Source organism: Salmo trutta, chromosome 10 (assembly GCF_901001165.1).
Source record: "Salmo trutta chromosome 10, fSalTru1.1, whole genome shotgun sequence".
NCBI lineage: Eukaryota > Metazoa > Chordata > Actinopteri > Salmoniformes > Salmonidae > Salmo > Salmo trutta.
Genome location: NC_042966.1, coordinates 31,767,277 through 31,781,478, shown reverse-complemented (window position 1 = coordinate 31,781,478; position 14,202 = coordinate 31,767,277). Strand labels below are relative to the sequence as shown.

At 42.2% G+C, this 14,202-nt stretch overlaps 1 protein-coding gene across 3 annotated transcripts in view; it reads right to left on the bottom strand.

Annotated features, from left to right (window-relative positions):
• The window catches only part of thbs2a (thrombospondin 2a), a 32,450-nt gene extending 24,180 nt beyond the window's left edge, over window positions 1-8,270 (bottom strand). For 2 of the 3 annotated variants that reach the window (XM_029765301.1, XM_029765302.1), the window contains exons 1-6: window positions 8,234-8,270; window positions 7,892-7,912; window positions 7,245-7,316; window positions 6,162-6,721; window positions 5,319-5,403; window positions 63-271 (exon numbers count right to left, since the gene is read on the bottom strand). In XM_029765301.1, the coding sequence (XP_029621161.1) occupies window positions 63-271; window positions 5,319-5,403; window positions 6,162-6,721; window positions 7,245-7,316; window positions 7,892-7,912; window positions 8,234-8,255 (969 nt within the window). In that variant the 5' untranslated portion in view covers window positions 8,256-8,270. Of the gene's footprint in view, window positions 1-62; window positions 272-5,318; window positions 5,404-6,161; window positions 6,722-7,244; window positions 7,317-7,891; window positions 7,913-8,130; window positions 8,181-8,233 lie in introns of those variants that run through there. The other variant, XM_029765303.1, reaches the window with a different exon arrangement.
• Between the last annotated feature and the right edge of the window lie 5,932 nt (window positions 8,271-14,202).

Here is a 14,202-nt window from a genome sequence, read left to right as displayed (position 1 = left end):
TGTACTATTTTCTTATTTTCTTTGCCGCTCCCCCTTCCCGATTGGAGGACAACTGTACATACCACTTTCTGCAGGCCGTCAATGAGGTTCCCCACTACAACCCGCAGTCCTTTGAGCTCCTGGAACATGGTGCTGAGTTCCTCACAGGATCGTTCACACATATCTGCTCCCAGCTTCTCTGTCTTTTGGCCGATGAAGTTAGTGGTGATGGCTGTGGAGGGACTCACATCCTCCATATCTGTGCTCTCACTCACCACCACGTTGGCCTCGTCTGACAGGGGGACAGGGGGTTACAGATGGACAGAGAGAGAGATTGGATGAATAATTGATCAATACATACAGAATATGATGAACAATACATCTGATGAACACTACTGATGCAGGAGTGTGATGATGAGGAAAGCAGAAAGGACTTCATTACATAACTGAATGATTTTCCTCTCCTTTAAGACAGCCATACTGAGTCCTTAAAGGAGATGTCAATGTCACGTACACACATTTTGCAGATGTTATCGCGGGTGTAATGAAATGCTTATATTTCTAACTCTAACAGTGCAGTAATATCTACAATACACAACAAGACACACAAATCCCAAAATAAATAGTATATAATATCCAGTATATGAATAGCAGTAGTTATTCAGCAGCAGTACTTACAGTATATAGGATGAGCCTTGACTACAATACAGTATATAGTGTACATATGAAGTGGGTAAAACAGTATGTAAACATTATTAAAGTGATCAGTGTTCAATGACTATGTACAAAGGACAACAGTCTCTAAGGTGCAGGATAAAGTACCGCTTGTTAGCCAGCTAGAACAGTGACTAAGGTTCAGGGCAGGGTACTGGGCAGAGGCCGGCTAGTGGTGACTATTTAACAGTCTGATGGCCTAGAGATAGAAGCTGTTTTTACAGTCTCTCTGTCCCAGCTTTGATGCACCAGTACTGTCTCCACCTTCTAGATGGTCGTGGGGTGAACAGGCCATGGCTCGGGTGGCTGATGATCTTCTGTCAACTATACCATCAGACAGCACACAGAAACTGAGGAGGGCAGGTTGGGTGGGGTGGGGGGTTTAGAAGCACATAAAAAAGTTCTAAGAGAACTCAAAATGTGTCTGCTGACAACTTGATGAGAAAAGCAGCTTTGCGTCATAATGTTTCTTTACCCCAGAGATGAGAGGGAGGGCACTCAGTAGAGTTCTCATAAGTAAAGGACACTGTTTTGTTTCATCATCCACTTCCATTTTATTTTTAACATGTGTCCTCAGCTCACCTAGGGCCAATAGGGCTCTGGTACAAAGTAGTGCACTATATAGTGAAGAGGGTGCCATTTGGGACACAGCCCTAGTGGGCCTTAATGGTTGGAGTCGGAGATAGAGATGGATTATTGCGAGAAGCCCAAGCTAGGAAGTTGTTTCACGGTGACACTCTCAGAGTGAATCACAGAGACGTTCTGCTGCGGGCGCCGGGGCCCGATGGGTGGTTGTTTGTTTTATAAACAGAGCAGAGCTCAGCTGTGGTGTGATGGGGTGGGATGAGCAGGCTGGGCTGGGCCTGCATCAAGTCTTCCTTGGGAAGAGAATGGTCTTGGCTCTGTCTCACTAGTCCAACACAGACCTGGGCTCAAGTGGTATTTTTTTTCTTTCAAATACTTTGAGCGTTTGTTTGATTGAGCCTGCCTGGAGAAGAAGCATCCAGCTGCAGATTATGCTCACTGAGGCCACCTGGTCTGCAAATATGAAAGCGCATGCGCATGTGTCACAGATTATATTTTGCATCTCAGTTGGTATGTGCGCATGCAGTGCTCTAATGCCCTGGACTAGAGCTATAATCTGTCACTACCTCTGGTCCAGGGCATAGCTAGTAGCTCTGGTCAGCACTAGCTCTGGTCCAGGGAGTAGCTAGTGAGAGAGAGAGAGAGAGAGAGAGAGAGAGAGAGAGAGATTGGCTTTTGACAGGAAGGGAAGTGTCTGTTTATCCATCAGTCTCTCTCCACCTGGGGGGCTGTTAGTGTGTGTGTGTGTGTGTGTGTGTGTGTGTGTGTGTGTGTGTGTGTGTGTGTGTGTGTGCGTGTGTGTGTGTGTTTGTTGAAATTGCAACGATAGGCCAAAATGACCATAGGAGTTGGCAGGACAGCAAAAACAGATCTAGGACCAGGCCGGGTTTTCCCCCTCTACTTGTTGGATGCTTTGGTTGTATCATAGTGAAGATAATGCTTTTGTTATACCCATTGCCTCAATATTTAGTTATTCTATGATCCACATTGTCTCACTCATAATCCTGTGGTTCTCATGGATCCCAGAGGTCTCACTTCAAGTGTTTGACAGACTATTACCTGGTCTACAACATGATAAACTGTCCACAGATATAACATACATCTGTTTAATAGTATATTGTACTGCTTTTTATTTCTTTTAACTCTGATAAATGCATAAGAAAATGATAGATAGAACATCAGATAGATTAGTGGCCCCAGAGCAGAGTCCCAGACTGGGGTTCCTGGTGAGGAAAGGCCTGAGGAACGCAGTGTGTCCAGCCAAGTGTATTTGTGTGTGTGTGTGTGTGTGTGTGTGTGTGTGTGTGTGTGTGTGTGTGTGTGTGTGTGTGTGTGTGTGTGTGTGTGTGTGTTTGTGTGTGTGCATGTGTGTGCATGCCAGGTGTAGAGTTTGAGCAGAGATGAATGGGTGGTTAGGGACTCTAAATCAGGCTAGGTCCCAGTCACGCTGGCCCCGTTTAACCACAATCTCCCAAGTTATTATTCTACCTTTATTTCAACAAGGAACACAGACTGAGACCTAGGTCTCTTTTACAGCTGGGCCCTGCGTATACATGTTTACACATACAGTTTAGGTACAATGATTAAGAAACTACACAAGACAAACAAAACGATCACAGATAACAGTGTTACTATTCCGAAGAATAGTAAACAAACAAGAATATGACCAACTGGGACATTTTGTTGGTCCCCACGAGGTCTAAAGCTATTTCTATGGGGTTTAGGGTTAAGGTTAGAATTAGTGTTAGGGTTAGAATTACATTAAGGGTTAGGGTTAGGAGCAAGGGTTAGGTTTAGGTTTGGTTTTTGGGTTAAGGTTAGGATAAGGGTAAGAGTACAGGTTAGGGTTAGGGTTTATTGTTAGAGGTTAGGGAAAATAGGATTTTGAATAGGACTGAATTGTGTGTCCCCACAAGGTTAGCTGTACAAGACTATGTGTGTGTGTGTGTGTGTGTGTGTGTGTGTGTGTGTGTGTGTGTGTGTGTGTGTGTGTGTGTGTGTGTGTGTGTGTGCGTGACTTTAGGACATATCTGATGAGATATTCTGGTTGGTTCACGACTCCTTTTTCCTCCTCTTTCAATTCTTTCCTCTCCTCTTTTTGACTGAGATAGAGGGGAAGAAACACAATATTTCAACTGCTTCTCATTAACTGTACAACGTGGCAGTTTTGTATGACTATGAATCGTGTGATTTTATGAGTGCCTTTTGAGCTAGCGTTAGAGATATCTGATGCCAGGGTAAGACCTTGGCTGGTAGGAGCATCTAGACTTTTTCCAGTGACTCACTGGGAAGTCTTGGTGACAACATAAAATGTGCTCACTCAGGTAGAATCGAATGGCACTTGTGTCAACCATGGAGCTACAAGTACACAAATTCAGGCACGCACGCGAGCACACACACACCCACCCACACACCCTGGGGTTTCTGGATCTTCTCAAAAGCCCCTACTGAGGACTACAGGGCCCCACGCCCAGTGTGAACAAAAGCAGCAGAGAGGCTACTACCACATCAGCCAATTCATGACCTCACTATGTGTGTGTGTGTGTGTGTGTGTGTGTGTGTGTGTGTGTGTGTGTGTGTGTGTGTGTGTGTGTGTGTGTGTGTGTGTGTGTGTGTGTGTGTGTGTGTGTGTGCGTGCAGGGCAAAGTGGTGGTGACTCCCTTAATTCCTTCCAGCATAGCATTTAACTTTCTCTATTTTTCTTCCCCAGGCATTTCTTCCACTGCCAATGGAAATAAATGTAAGCATCTGTACAGTATCTCCTTTTGTATTGACGACCGCAGCACACACACACACCCACACACACACACACACACACACACATATTTGTTGACCTTACGCAACCACACTGACACAGCTGTTTCCGCTAACATGATGTAATACTGTCAGAAATCTCCACATATCAGATCTACAAGCTTTCTGTGACCCACTAAAACTAAAGACCGATAGAATAGCAGAACCAGACACAATGGAAATAAAGAAGAACTCCATATTTTTAAGTGGTTGTAGTCTGTTGTAGAAATTTGTTACGGTTTTATCTAAATGAAACGCAGAAGACCAAAGCTGTAAGAGGTTGCGTGTGACTGTAGCTGCAATCTGAAATGGCACCCTAATGTTGTGCACTATAGGGAATAGGGTGCCATTTGGGATGCATCCTATGAGGCAGAAGGATGGATCGTTCAGTCACATCTGTGTTGGATGGAGCTTTAATAGGGAGTTTAAAGGAGGTCAGAGCAGGTCAGGAAGGACGAGTTAAAGTCGGATGATCAGAATATTCAGAGCATGAAAACAATACAACAGATACCCAAAAAGGGATAGCTTCAGTCAGTCCCAGATCTGTTTGTGCTGTCTTGTCCATTTATATGGTCAATGTCGTGACAAACTTGGGACAAAGACCATAACAGTTTGCTGTACAGCACAAACCGGTTTGGGAAAAGGTTACTAAGGCTGCGTTTACACAGGCACCCCAATTCTGATATTTTTTCGACTAATTGGTCATTCGACCAATCAGATCAGCTCTTTTGGCCATAATTGTGTTCTGGCCACAAACACGAAGCCCTCGTTGTTCTGGATTTGCAGAAGCATCTGTTTGAGCACGGGTGCGCTCACAGAGAATAAATGGTCAAAGCGGATGAAGCGGGGTAGTCTGTGTCTTAGCTGCGGAATTGCTTGGCACCCAGAGTCTTGCGTGTGATACCGCTAATATCAGAATTAGGCTTTCTGTGTAAACACAGCCTAAAGGATAATTGCTGTAACACAATACAGCAGGATTTTAGACGGTCTTCGAGATGATGTCCTTGAAAAAAATATCCATATCATATTGACCCCAATTGGTAGGATTCAGTCTATCCAAACTACAGCGGCATGTTCTTAGGGCACGCAATGGAAAACATTCTAAAACTTTTTGCAATGGCAAACGAAAATGAGCCTTTCTCATTGGACAAGTCCAGGTAGTCCCTCCCTGTTTGAAACTTTTTTTTTTCTTAATTTGGTGCTTAATGAACACAACCAGTACAGTAAAGTTAGACAAAAACCCTTACCAGTCTTAGTGACTTCACAGCCTTTGTTCCTCAGAACATCCTCCACGGATGTGTCGAACATGAAGCGAACATTCTGCAGTAAGCCCTGTGTGACAAGACAAGAGATTGATCAATGACTACTTGGACAGTTGTGTGTCACATTGGACTAGCAGCTAGGAACAACTTATTTGGTATTCGCTTACCTTGAGCTACTATGTCATGGTAAATTAATACCGAATGAGTTATTCTTAACAGTTAACATTAGACTCATCATCATGACTCAAGGGGATAGATCTGAAATGGAATCCTATTCCCTATATCTAGTGCACTACTTTTCTCGACAAAAAAATGTATTGCCGTTTTGGATGCACTTCATGCCACATTTCCAGTAGGTCCTTGTTGAACCCTTGAACCCTCCTCGAAGGGAGGACCATTGGCTTTCTACATGGTCTGGAGTCGTGTAGCGTGAAGTACGCCTAGAAGTAAACAATGACAGGCTCGGTAAAACCATAAAGGCCCATGTAATCTATCAATAAGAATATTCTCTCATAATTACATGGTTCACTTCTTTGTAATGCTATATGGTTTATTAACTTCTTAAACCTTTATTATGACTAATACTAAGAGTAGGTTAGGACTTTTGGACATGGTGTAGTAGGGTTTCTTATTTTTAACAAAGGCACACCCTGCGGAAGACCACACAAGTAATAAAGTGCAGAAGGAAAGTTGACATTTCTCCCTTATAAAAATACAGTCTAAAAGTACAGTCTACATTACATTTTTTTTACTACTGGGATTGACTGGGAACCAAGCTTGAGTTGAATAGCATAATATAGTGGTCTATTCTACAGGACAAATTCTTACCCTGAAGTGGTTTTCGCGGATGGATCCCTTGGCGACGAACATTCGGCTATCCTCTGCCTGCAGGTGCTCGTAGAAAGGCTCATCCAAGATGAAGCTGTCGATGAGACTGCAGCCCACAAACAGATTTGCATTTTCGCCATGAACATGAAGTGTGATATTCTTCCACTGCGAGTCAGACAGGTCAACATCCTCGAAGGAGACAACATTTTGAGAGCCGTCCACCCAGTAGACAAGGTCCAGCGTGTTAGCACGACCGTTGGAGACGATTTCAAACTGCCGCTGGCCGTTGACGCCTTCCAATGCGATGAGGGTTCCCCGCGAGCCGCGGTCCTGGCGCATGCTGGCCACGAACACGAAGCCCTCGTTGTTCTGGATTTGCAGAAGCATCTGTTTGAGCACAGGCGCACTCACAGAGGGCAAATGGTCGAAGCGGATGAAGCGGTAAGCGGGGTTGTCCGTGTCTTGGCCGCGGAATTGCTTGGCGCCCAGAGTCTTGCGTGTGATACCGCTAATATCAAACAGGTCAAACGTTGTGTCGTCATCCATTGTAACCTCACCATCTTCCATGAGTCATACAGGGGATAGGTCAGGAGAGGAGAATATGTACAGCCAATTAGCTTGATGAAACAGCATGGCATTCTTTACGAAAATCTGATCAAAGGATTTTAACAAGGTCTATAGCAGGGCTCTCCAACCCTGTTCCTGGAGAGCAACCCTCCGGTAAGTTTTCGCTCCAACCCCAGTTGTAACTTGATTTAGCTTATCAACCAGCAAATTATTAGAATCAGGTGCGCTAGGTTAGAGTTGTAACTAAAAAACCTACAGCACAGTACCACTCTAAGAACAGAACAGGGTTGGAGAGCCCTGGCTATTACCTAACTGGGTATGCTTTTATGCACAAGCGAAAGTGACAGCATCATATTCACTCATGCTTAATTTTTTACATCTAGTTACACTGAAACCTACTGAATCTGCACAAGCCACACAAACATCACACTTATTTATCAATACACATTTAATTGAATAGTGGATAGAATAATGATGATGATAAGGCGAATAAACTTTATGCATAAGTAGATTTACCTTGAGGTAGCGCTGAGGAGCAAAGTAATAAAATGGGCAGCAAGTTGAGACTTCTCCTGAGTATCATATCTCCTTCAAAACACAAGAGACACAAAAGCTGATTATCATCAAAGGTAACAGCATATTGTAAGTTGTTAACTTTATCACTATTGTAATGACAATGTAATAATAAGTAAAGTAAAGTTGATGAAACTTTACTTCTCATCAGTAAAGTTGACAAAACTTTACTTTACATCTCATAAATAAAGTTGCCTAGCCATTATTGGCTATCTATTTTTTATTTACTCTGCTCTGCTGTCACAAAGCGACACCAAGTTCATTGCAACTGTGAATACTGAAGTTCTCAGTCATGCCATGCCATTACAAGTGCATCTCCTAATGTATAATCCACAGATCTGCTTCAACAATAGCAACGCTGTAAAGCAGCCTAACAACTGTCTCCAAAACGAACACGGATTTATCTAGGAAGATACACCAATATAGTATGTAGGCTATTGGGAAAAGAGAATACACTACTTCAAAAACAATTTCTTCAAATGCATAATGTTAACCAAAACGAATGAATCTAATAACATATAGGTTTGCATATTAATCATTCTTTGACTAAATGATTTTGACTAGTAGTACACTTGAATGCAACAACTTACCTGGTGAAAGTGCAAATCCCCCTTTGAAAAAAATATGTTAGATATCCAATGAAAAAGGAGGTAATAACAATATATATTATTCTAATAGGTGTGAATAGTGGAATGAAAACGGAAAAACTGTTATAAACCGTTGCATAAAATGTAGTGCGCTTAGTTTACTTCACTAGATCCACATTACGCAGGGAGGACTTGGGCGATAGTGGCTTAAGCAGTAGTCTCCCTCCCTCTTATATACTTACTTCTCACTACGACCCTGTCAGTCACGTTTAAGTATGAAATGTTAGGAACCGTTGCTGAGGCGGAACTACACCATTCCTTTCTGATAGCGTAATTTGCTCGTACCTGTTAGAGCTGTAGTTACCATCCACCCGTGACCCCCTCCCTCGCGCTCTCTCGTGCCCCAATCCCACGTCTCTATCAAGCCCACTTCATTAGCAAAATCAGAACGAAATCCGGTTTCGGGGAGGAGTTATTGATAGAGAGAAAGTTATATCGAGGTGGGATGTTAGGCGCGCCCTTGCTTTTAGTTTTGGGAGAGCAAAGCGCTTGGTCGCGAGGACTGTACGAAGCACACACTACCCACGTATTTTCTGTGGATTCGCACAGGATGCTGAAAGACTTTGATGCTTTGTTACGCTTCCTATGTGGCTGTAAATGAAAATAAAATCCCCTCTCTAGTCTTTGCAGTCCAGCGTTTTCAAAACGTTCCCAAAACTTTTACGCACACGTTTTTCTTTTGGTTTAATTAATTTTAACAATTGTCAAGGCAATCACATACAACATTTATCATTTATAGTCTGTTTACATATATTTTAGAGGCTATTTATAGGATACAGAAAATTGGTATTAACCCCTTATAAAGTGTAGGCTATTTATAATTATATGACAATATTTTTGGTTGACAATAATTCTATAACATAATTTCTGATATACCACATGCCTCACTTTTATTTATGCATGTGATATATCAGAAATTGTGAAAGTAAAATCAGTGTTCTAAATTCACCCTGGTAGGTCTAATCTACTCCAATTTCAGAGCACTCTGATTTGACAGTGCCAAAGCACAGAATAATGAAATAATTTATGAAGGTCCCTAAACTCGGTTGTTATGACAGTTGTAAGTATTGGCAAAAAAATATATATAGATTGTTGCCATAACACATTTACATTCACTAACGCTCTTGATAACATGAAAACACTCTAACCAGCTCTGCTAGGGCGAGTAAAATGTTCAGAGTGAAGTGTTCTCTCATTTGTGTCTGGAAGTAGCTAGCAAGCTAGCCAACTTTAGCCAGTTAGTTTGGGTGCTTGGTTGCCATTGTGAGGTCAGAACGGTCAGATCAACCTTACAACAACGCTCTGAATTTATAAATCCCCAGGGCGCACTCTGTTACGCCAGAGTGAATTTACAAACACACCCATAATGTTAAAGCCAGACTCAGTATGTCTCATTTACTTGATTTGTGTTTAAGAAATATCAAAATGTCGGGGCGACAAAACAAAGTCAGGCAAGATATTATGTAAACAAACCCAGGCAAGAAGCTCTATCTAAACTCCCATTTTCACTGGCACTTAAAATTAGGGCTAAGTTAGGGTCAAATTCGAGCTGGCTCGAATGGAATTCTCAAAAATCGAGCTGGATCGAGGGAAACCCAGGCCAGTACAGCCCAGTTCCACAACTGGTGCCAGCTCGATTAGAATTTGGGGTGGTGACGTTGTTGCTATCCAACCACCAGCTGATCACTGCTGGAGGCTGACACCACAGCTAGCTCATCTGGACCTGTTGCTTTTAGCTAGCACATGGACAAGCAATACTGCTGTAGTCAGATATGACACGAATTACCGCCATAGTTGGATCCTTCATTTATTTTTGCACTACACAAACTTTTATGAGAACAGTCAGCCCCTGAATGCTAAGTAGCTACCCAAAGTTAGCTTGCAAATCAGAGTTGAAACAAGCTAGCTAGCTAGCTAACATGAGCTAGCAGGAATTTTAGCTGGCCAGGTCGCATTGAAAGCTAGCTAGCTACATCATATCAAACCTGTTGTTTGGTTTGCTTGGTTAGCAAGGTAGGAATTTAGCTAGCTAGCTAGCCTGTTATGCTAGTAATTATGCTAACTAACAGTTTAGCAAATACATGGCTGACACTGGCGGGAGTATGGGGTTAGTTACAGCATGGTGAGGGTGAATTAAATTCTTCAACATCTTGCTAGCTAGCAACATTATCGAAGACAGCTGCACAGTCAGATATTGGCTACCTAGCAACATGACATAATTTATCATTTCTGGAGGTAGTGGAAATGCAATTCAAGCTAGCCCACCAAGGCTAGCCTAACCTGGGTTGACATCAAAGTGCCAATGGAAACGTGGCTTAAGAGTTCTCAAAGTGGCCGCTGGGCTGGCCACACATCGATCAGTATCAGTCCACTGGAATACCGGACACACTTTCTCTGGGGGCCCATGCATGCGCCTGTCTGACATTGATGTCTATTTTTTGTTTATTAAATTAAATAATTTTGACAGTACTTCCAAACAGTCATTCATAAACCTTTATCATTTCCAAATAGGAAGCTAAGTATTTTTTTATTTGGCTTCAAGAATGCAACTGATCAAAGTGCCTATAATAATTGAACTGATTGAAAGTAAAGGGATATCGGTGAACAAATGCCGTGGTCAAGGCTACAACGGCGCCAGTGCAATGAGTGGAGGTTACTCAGATGTTCAAAGCTCATACCAGACCGAGAGCCTAATGCTTCTCATGTAGTTCTTTATGAATTTTAGTTTAGAGAACAATCTTTCAGCAGAAGCTGTCACCCCTGCTCCCACTCTCCCTCTCTGGCGCTCGAGGGCGCCAGGCTGCCCTACATTACGCACACCTGTCACCATCATTACCCATCAGCGCTCATTGGATTCACCTGGACTTCTTCACCTTGTTGATTGCCCCATCTATATCGGTCTGTTCCTCCGTTGGTTCCCCCGTGTCAGCATTCATTTCGTTATGTTTTCATGTCCAGATGCTGTCCTGTCCTGTTTCATGTCCGTTGTTAATTAAATGTTCACTCCCTGTACTTGCTTCTCGTCTACCAGTGTCGATCCTTACAAAAGCGACAGTTACAGGGAAACTGGGCAGAAAAGGGAGTGGTGCTTCAAATACAGCAGTTAACATCTTTAATTGACCCTCTTGCATTCTCCTTAATTGCCGGCTTCAACATGTTACGGAAAGAGATTAACTGTATAGGAAGCTCTGGGACATGGCGTCTGGATACTGGACAGCCACAGATTATAATCTTGATTGGACAACAGTTATTGAAGGCTAAAACAAAAAAAAGCAGTTTACAATTTTGTTCATACTGGTGAACCAGTGTTTGAGTTGTGTGGTTGGTACATCAACAAGTGTGTGCAGCACAATGGACATATAATGCACAATGTCTCAGGAATGACTGTTGTTAATACTCAGAATAGAAAAACAGTAGGGCCTACAGGCCTTGATGAAAACATTTGCACACAAAAATGCAAGACGATGCAATCAGTCGCATACTGTAGCTACTATAGGCCTCTACATAGAAAAAAGATAGATTGTCATTAATAGACTGGTTTTATGCATAACTTTTTATGCATAACTTTCTAGCCCAAGGACAGCTCAGGTCATGCAGGTTTAGTAGGCTATGCAGGACAGTTGTATACAAAAAAAATCTATAAAAAAAATCTATTGATTGCTGATTAGTTGTATCAGACATTTATTTTACAATCGACAATGTTTTAATTTACAACTTTAATTAATGAGCAATTACATTATTGCTGCCACCCAGCAGTCTAAATGGATGCCCTGTGACACCATGTACAGTAAAGCTTTGTGAAATGTTAGGGTTAACATGAGAAAATGAAGACCAAATAAGCCTATACCAATACACATTTAGGCTATCCATTAGCTAAAGCAAAGCTACATGCTACATGCTCTGGCACCACAGAAAGCCTATCACCGTTTCGATAGGCAGCCGCATAGACATTTCAGCACCATGGACAGCGATGGTTAGTCTATATATAGTTTGTGAGTGACTGTCTGGAAAATGTAACAATGATATATTTTGATTAGATAAGTACAGCTGGGAGTCTTTCTGGGTAAGTCTCTAACAGGCTGACCACACCACTTGCATCACATTTTGAAATCTATATTATTCAATTATCGCACCCACATTGCTCGCGCGTGCCAACGAGCGTCTGCGATGCCAAGGGCTAAAATAGAAGTCAGTTCTATTTCTGACGCAGATCGCGCTGCAAGTCTTGCCTCTCCCATCTCCTCATTGGTTTATAGAAGCAGGTACCCACGTGCCATCTCCTCATTGGTTATACCCACGTGGGTGACTGAAAGATGAACGAGGTCACCTAATTTATGAATGTTGCCAATCGCAATATAAAGTCAAGAGAAGAAAAAGCCTGGAAGGAAGAGAGATGACTAGAAACGATTCTGTTGACCGTTTTATGTGTGGATTAATTGGCGGAGTAGAGGACCTTGTGCATTTCAGGTAAAATAACAACTCAATGTTTATATCCAAGGACAAATTAGCTAGCAACAGCAAGCTAGCTAAATAGGACAAATTAGCTAGCAAGTGCAAGCTAACTAGCTAAATTGCCATAAATGTTTAATGCTTTTTGACCTGTCCCCAAATTAATATAATTGGTTCAGAGTTTGTTTTGATATTTTAACCTGTGTGTCGTGATCGTGTTTGGTGTGGGGGGACAAAATAAATGTATGCACGATGGCACACGCGCGCAGCCGGTTTGGGTTCCGTGTAAGAGCTTTGCAAACCTGGATGGTACAATATTTTTATTTTTTTTATTCTTCAAGCTCTGTCAAGTTGGTTGTTGATCATTGCTAGACAGCAATTTTCAAGTTTTGCCATAGATTGTCAAGCCGATTTAAGTCAACTGTAACTAGGCCAAACATTCAATATCCAGTGTATAATTGGCCTTGCGTTTTAGGTTATAGTTCTGCTGAAAGGTGGATTTGTCTCCCAGTGTCTGTTGGAAAGCAGACTGAACCAGGTTTTTCTCTAGGTCTTTGCCTGTGTTTAGCTCTATTCCTTTTCTTTGTATCCTAAAAAAACTCCCTAGTCCTTGCTGATGACAAGCATACCCATAACATGATGCAGCCACCAACCATGCTTGAAAATATGGAGAGTGGTACTAAGTGATGTGTTGTGTTGTGTTGGATTTGCCCCAAACATACGTTGGATTCAGGACAAAAAGTACATTTCTTTGCCACATTTCTTCAGTATCACTTTAGTGCCTTATTGCAAACAGGATGCATGCTTTGGAATATTTTTATTCTGTACATGATTCTTTCTTTTCATTCTGTCATTTAGGTTAGTATTGTGTAGGAACTACAATGTTGTTTATCCTTCCTCAGTTTTCTCCAATCACAGCCATTTAAAAACTCTGTAACTGGTTTAAAATCACCATTGGCCTCAAGGTGAAATCGCTAAGCTGTTTCCTTGTTCTCTGTCAACTGAGTTAGGAAGGACGCCTGTGTCTTTGTAGTGACTGGGTGAATTGATATACCATGTAAAGTGTAATTAACAGCTTCAGTGTCTGCTTATTTTAATTTTTACACATCTACTAGTAGGTGCCCTTCTTTGTGAGGCATTGGAAAACGTTGAATCTGTGCTTGAGATTCACTGCTCGTCTGAGGGACCTTACAGATAATTATATGTGTGGGGTACAGAGATGGGGTAGTCAAGATTATGTTAAACACCATTATTACACACAGAGTTAGTCCACCTTATTATCTGACTAGTTAAACACATTTTTGCTCCTGAAGTTATTAAGGCTTGGCAGGACAAAGGGGTTGAATACTTATTGACTCAGCTTTTTTTTATACTGAACAAAAATATAAATGCAACATGCAACAATTTTTTTTTTTTTACTGAGTTACAGTTCATATAAGTAAATCAGTCAATTGAAATAAATTAATTGGGCCTTAATCTATAGATTTCACATGAGTGGGCAGGGGCGCAGCCATGGGTGGGCCTGGGATGGCATAGGCCCACCCACTTGGGAGCCAGGCTTAGCCAATCAGAATGAGTTTTCCCCCACAAAAGAGCTTTGTTATAGAGAGAAATACTCCTCAGTTTCATCAGCTGTCCAGATGGCTGGTCTCAGACAATACCACATGTAATGAAGCGGATGTGGAGGTCCTGGGCTGGCGTGGTTACATGTGGTCTGCAGTTGTGAGGCTGGCTGGCAACAGCTCCGGTGGACATTCCTGCGGTCAGCATGCCAATTGCATGAGACATCTGTGGCATTGTGTTGT